This window comes from Nematolebias whitei, chromosome 13, assembly GCF_014905685.2.
Source record: "Nematolebias whitei isolate Nwh7 chromosome 13, NemWhi1, whole genome shotgun sequence".
NCBI lineage: Eukaryota > Metazoa > Chordata > Actinopteri > Cyprinodontiformes > Rivulidae > Nematolebias > Nematolebias whitei.
In genome coordinates, this window is record NC_056510.1 from 47,340,269 (window position 1) to 47,346,683 (window position 6,415).

The following is a 6,415-nucleotide window of genomic DNA, read 5'->3' on the forward strand; positions in this document are numbered from 1 at the left end:
TTTTTTTTGTATTTGCATTTATTTTGTCTTGTTTTTGTTTTGTCAGTTTGGTGATTTATGTTTGCCATGGGGGGAAAAAAAATGGGAGAAGTTGTGTAATTTTTGCAAAATGTATGTAAGGTCAATGGATGTATGTTCTCCTGATAAACAAATAATAATTAAAAAAAAACATCTGCTGCTCGTGGTCTTCACTCCCAGACACAGAACCTCTTGGATGTTCCACAGACGCAGCTGAAAACTAAAGGGGACAGGGCCTTTCAGTCAGTGGCCCCCAGGCTGTGGAACAGTTTGACCTGCAGCTTTGTTGGTTCTTCTCTTGTGAGCATGTGCGTCCCCCAGGATCTCCACCCCCACCCTCACCCGCCCACTCGCTCTCTTTGCGACTCTTTTGCTGTTGCTGCACTGAAGACCAAGTCCAGGTCCAGGTCCAGGTCCAGGTCCAGCTAAACACGAAGCAGGAGCTGAAGCTGCAGGATCGTTTCAAACTCTGCTTCAAAAAGCCGTGCACTGAAAAACGTGCTGACTTACTCATTTTGATTAAAAATAAATCAGCACAAATTGTTTTATTCATTTTTGTTTTTTAGGTCAAAGTGTTTTATAAAACACTCCTGAGTTAAAATGTTGCTGATCAATTTGAATTTATTATTACTGATTACATTTAATTTTATTTTTCAGTATCAAATGGTCAAAAATGTTTACAGTTTAAATAAGGATTTAATTTTTTTTCAAGCAAATTGATGCAAATTAAACTTTTTCTGTTACAGACTAAAAAATAATGTTAATAAAGTTATTGTTCGTTGTAAGTTGATCTATATTCTTTTTTGTCTTCAATGTTAATAAGGACACAATGTTATGTAGAGGTGTACTTATAACAAGTTTATAGACCAATGATACTATTTACAGTGGCCATGGAGAGTTGGGGGGGTAACAGAAAATAACTGAGAAGCACTGGGTTCAATGAAGAGAACTAATGTCATCACTGTGTGGGAACATACAATAATGATGATCTCAGACTTCCCCTCTCCTCGGGCCCTGAGATCATGAGAGCTGCAGCTTTTGGTTGAACAGAACCAGGCTGAAGCTCGAGGAGGACCCTGAACTCTGACCCCCTACATGGGACAGGACACTTCACGTCCTGTTTGAACCTTAAGTTCCAAGATGGCGCCCGAGCTGGTGGCTTGCAGTTCACCTCTGTCTACTCTGTTTCTTTTTTTTGCTATTTTTATCAATTTTCTTCAATAAGATCAGCTCACTACTGGTGTATGATCGCCAGCAACTGCTCAATCTACAATTTTCCACCACTTATCTCGCCTCCTATAAACATTTTTATTGGGGTTCTGGGCCCCCACCTCCGCTGCTTGGGAACGTACCTGGGTATCTCCAGCGCGAGGCATTCGTGCCTGCACGAAAACATCGCTCTCGTCGCTGTGGGAGACGTGCTGGCCGCCTCGTGAGGCTCAAAGCTAGCCTCGCTCGTTCCTCAGCTACAGCTGTCCACCGGAATGAGGTTTCTCCACCTGGATGCTTCGCGGAGTCCTGCCTGCTGCAGAACATCGGGTCGGAGGCGTGCAGCGAGCGCGCGCCCAGCTGCGGTGTTTCCAACCGCATCCAGCAAACCGAAACCAACCCGGGTCCAACAGCTGCACCATCTGCTGCCCCATCTGATCGTACCAACGACCCTGCTGTGTCCGGCGGCTCCCGGTTTCCGGCTGTTCGTCCCGGCTGCACTTTCTCCGGCCGGAGGAGGCGAGGACCCAACGTAAACAAGCCAAAACCGCTGATCTGCGCCCCCCCCCCTCAACTTCTTCCTCAGCTGCTGACCCAACAAGGTTTGCTCTCCTCAATGTGAGGTCTTTAACAAACAAAACCTTCATCATGAACGACTTTTTCTGCACAAATAATCTGGACTTCATGTTTCTGACGGAGACTTGGCTTCCTCCTGGTGAGTCAAGTGTGTTTTCTGAACTTGTGCCTGCTGATTGTACTTTTCTTAATTGCCCGAGGTCATCTGGAAAAGGTGGAGGAGTGTTGGCTGTTTTTAAGAAAATCTGGAAGTGCAGACTGTTACAGACACCATCTTTTCAGACCTTTGAACTGCTGCATTTTGAACTGGGCCGCTCCAACCCCATGTTGATTGCGGTGCTTTATCGACCGCCCAAATCCTCCACAGGCTTCATCAGTGAACTGTCTGTCTTTCTCACTGCAATACTGTTAACATACGACCGTGTGCTGATTCTAGGGGACTTCAATGTGCACGTCTGTTGCCCTGAAAAGCCTTTGGTTCAGGACTTTTTAGATCTGATCCACACTTTAAACCTGGTGCAAAATGTTGTCGGCCCCACACACCATCAGGGTCACACTCTTGATATTGTTCTGTCTTGTGGTGTCTCTGTGCTAAATCTGGAAATTGGGGATGCTGTCATGTCTGATCACAAACCAATCTCATTTGTAATACCTCTTGCTCGTGTCTCTAAATCTCCCGCTCCACCCAGGACCTGTCGTATATTTAACCCTTCAACCGCTGCTCGTTTTTCCTCTGCCTTTATTACAGCTGCTGCTACAACACCTGAAACCTCTGCCTGTGTCGGTGCTCAGGAGCTGCTTAGTAACCACAATGTGACCTGCACTAAGATCTTGGATCTGGTGGCCCCACTAAAAGTCAGGAAACCAAGGAGAGCCCAGTACCCATGGATGAATGAGACCACCAGGGCAGCAAGACGCCTGTGCAGGAGAGCTGAGCGCAGGTGGAAAAAGGACCATCTCCAGGTTTCTTTCATTTTGCTCAAAACCTGTTTAAAAAATTACCAGAACACTGTCAAATCTGAAAAAAACAAATATTTCTCCCAACTCATCAACTCAAATAGACACAACCCCCGCGCCCTATTCACAACAGTAAAGTCCATTCTAAATGTCCCTTCGTATTCATGTATGGAGGCCTCTGTTGACACCTGCAATGACTTCACTAAATTCTTTGTTAACAAAGTGGAGTTGATCAGGGCCTCCATCCCCCGCTCCTTAGTCAACCCATCAGCTTTTGTTTCGTGTTCTGCTACTTTCTTGATCAGGGCCTCCATCCCCCGCTCCTTAGTCGACCCATCAGCTTTTGTTTCGTGTTCTGCTACTTTCAGGCAATTCAAACCAATCACACTCCCATTGTTAAACAAAGTTGCTGGTCACATGAAGCCATCAGGATCACCATTGGACCCCATCCCAGCAGCATTGTTCAAACAGGTTCTACCAGCGATTGGGCCTGCTGTTCTAACTATACTAAACAGTAGTATTGCTACAAGCGTGGTCCCAGAGGCGTTCAAACATGCAGTAGTCACACCGTTAATTAAGAAACCTGGTCTTGACCCTTCAGCCTGCTCAAATTACAGACCGATCTCAAAACTCCCCTTTCTGTCCAAAATCCTGGAAAAAGTAGTTTTTACTCAGTTAAATCAGTTTTTAACTGAGAACAAAATCTTTGAGGTCTTTCAGTCTGGTTTCAAGCAGCTCCACAGCACCGAAACAGCTTTGGTTAGGGTTTGTAATGACATTTTAACAACAAATGATTCTGGTCATTTTGTGGCTCTTGTACTCCTCGATCTTACTGCCGCTTTCGATACTGTTGACCACAGTATCCTCATCTCTCGGCTCGAACACTGGGTTGGGATTACAGGTGCTGCATTAGACTGGTTCCGCTCATACCTCTCTGACAGGAGTTTTTGTGTGAAGGTGGGTAAAAATCTATCCACTTCAATGCCTCTTTCCTGCGGTGTCCCGCTGGGCTCGATTCTCGGACCCCTTCTATTTTCACTCTATCTGCTTCCGCTGGGGTCGATCCTAAGAAAACACGGTATTCCATTCCATTGCTACGCCGATGACTGTCAGATCTACCTGCCACTGAAACCAGCCAGTGCTTGTTCAGTCCACCCTCTCCTCAAATGTCTGGACGACATTAAGACATGGATGGCTTCAAATTTTCTAAGTTTTAACGACCAGAAGACTGATGTCATTGTCTTTAGCCCTAGCTCAGCTGCCGCCTCTTATCCTGTGAACCTGGACTCCCTTCAGCCTTATCTGAAGCACTCTGTTAAAAACCTTGGAGTGGTTTTTGACTCGGATTTTAAGTTCGACAAACAGATCAGTTCGGTTCTGCAGAGAAGCTTCTTCCAACTGCGGCAGGTAGCTAAGCTCAAGCCAGTGCTGTCTAGACCCGACCTTGAGACACTAGTCCATGCATTCATCACAACCCGCCTGGACTATTGTAATTCACTGTATGCTGGGGTCAGCCAGGCCTCTATCTCACGACTACAGCTCGTCCAGAATACTGCAGCTCGGCTCTTAACCGGTACACCGAGGTATGAGCACATTACACCAGTTCTGTCCTCCCTACACTGGCTTCCTGTGAGAACTAGGATTGATTTCAAAATTCTCCTCCTGACCTATAAGTGCCTAAATGGCCTCGCAACCATCTACCTCTCTGAGCTACTGGAACCATATGTTCCCTCTCGGGCTCTGAGATCATCCGATCAGCTGCTTTTGGTTGTTCCAAAAACACGACTGAAGCTCCGAGGAGATCGGGCGTTTTCAGTCATGGGTCCCAAACTGTGGAACAACCTACCCCCCAACGTTAGGCATGCCACCTCCCTTCCTGTGTTCAAATCCCTGCTAAAAACATATCTGTTCTCTCTGGCGTTTCATACTGTGTGAGTTGATTTAGTATATCTTGTTCCATGTCTTCATTTTAATGCTGTTGTTTTAATTTTTTAAGGTATATTCTTACTGCTTTTTATTTCTCAGTGTTACCATTAGTGTTAAGCACTTTGATAACAGTCTATCTGTTTTAAATTGTGCTCTATAAATAAATATGACTTGACTGTTTTTAAATCTCTTTGAAAAACACACGTTTAACACTGTGTGATTTGTTTTAGTATTTTATTGATTTGTTCTTTGTTTTTTTTTATGCTTTTAAATAATGTTTGTTTTTTTCTTTGAATTACTGCCATTGATTTTTATTGTTAAACACTTTGGTAACAAATGCCATTTTTAAATGTGTTTTATAAGAAAATCTGACTTGACTTTAATAAACCCGACTAGAAAAGGATTCAATAACTAGAATTTGGATTTTAGGGTCTTTGCAGTTTAAAATGTTTAATGTACAATTTTTCATTATTTCTGATGAACCAACAAATCAAAAAGCTGGATTACTTCATATAACCCGCTGCAACAGATTTTAAAGTTCTACTCAAAACTGCTTGCAGGATAAGTTGTGGCTGACTCTCAGCTCTTACAGCAGATTTCAATCAGTCTATGCAAATGAGTTGAGTCCTCTTTGTGTTTGCTACAGTCACTTTCTGTGTTCATCTTGAATCAGACTGGCTCCAAACATTCAAATGTAGATGTGCATCCAAGGATTTCTTTCTGAGAGCTTCATGAAAATCTGTTTATTACAATATTTTGCTAACACAGTGACATGATTGCTTGACTTTCATGGTGGCAGGCGATAACAATGAAAGTGAATGCTTTATAAACATGGTAGTACTTACATGTGAGATGTCCAAGCAAAGTACAGGAAGCTTGTGTCCATACAGAGACAAAAAAAACTGCAGCAGCAACAGAAAGAGTCAGGATGTAAATCTCATCTGACATTAAATACATAATCCATAGTTTTGCCGTATTCTTTATGTACCTTGAGTGTGTCTGTGTAGAAGATCTTGACGGTGCAGTCCAACAAAGACACAGCCAGTAGTCTGTGGTCAGGAGAAAATCTCACACACAGAACGTCCTCCTCCAGCTGCAGAGTGCGAGTGTGCTTCACCGTCAGACGCCTGCATCACAGAAACATCACATTCTGTTTGTCAACACAACACACACCTCAGGTTTTATTTAGAGCAGACAAGACGAAATTTGGAACTCTTGTCTCGTACCATCTTTGATCTTAAACCCAAATGTCTTCAGTGAACAACAAAAACAAAGAATTTGCCTTGCTCATCCCATACTTTTGGAGGGGACTGTTGGTACCGCACTTTCTGCTCTATAAGGCGCTACTTTCTTCACACGCTTTTAACCCCGCAGCTTATCCAAAGCTGCAGCTAATTTGTTTTTTTTCTGTTTTTTGACGGGCTAATGAGCTTCCTGCCACCAAAAACATTTAATTTCATCACACCCGGGCACTCACATCGCTGCTCAATACAAGCATCGCTTGGGGGGTGGGTCCTCGTGACTCATTGAGACTACCTGTATAAATAAAGGTTAAAAAATAAATATGACAAATGAAATTACCAAACAGGTCACATTTGACCCAGTGAAAAGGGGAGGAGAGAACTCCCCTGCAGAGCGTGCGATGGGGGACGCCCCTGCAGAGCGTGTGATGGGGGACGCCCCTGCAGAGCGTGTGATGGGGGACTCCCCTGCAGAGTGTGTGGATGGG

General features: G+C 44.2%; 1 protein-coding gene across 1 annotated transcript in view; it reads right to left on the minus strand.

Annotated features, from left to right (window-relative positions):
- The window catches only part of wdr3 (WD repeat domain 3), a gene marked incomplete in the record, with an annotated part of 211,240 nt that overhangs the window by 59,726 nt on the left and 145,099 nt on the right, over positions 1 to 6,415 (minus strand). The window contains 2 exon segments of the mRNA XM_037687116.1: positions 5,532 to 5,588; positions 5,675 to 5,813. Coding sequence (XP_037543044.1) covers positions 5,532 to 5,588; positions 5,675 to 5,813 — 196 coding nt within the window.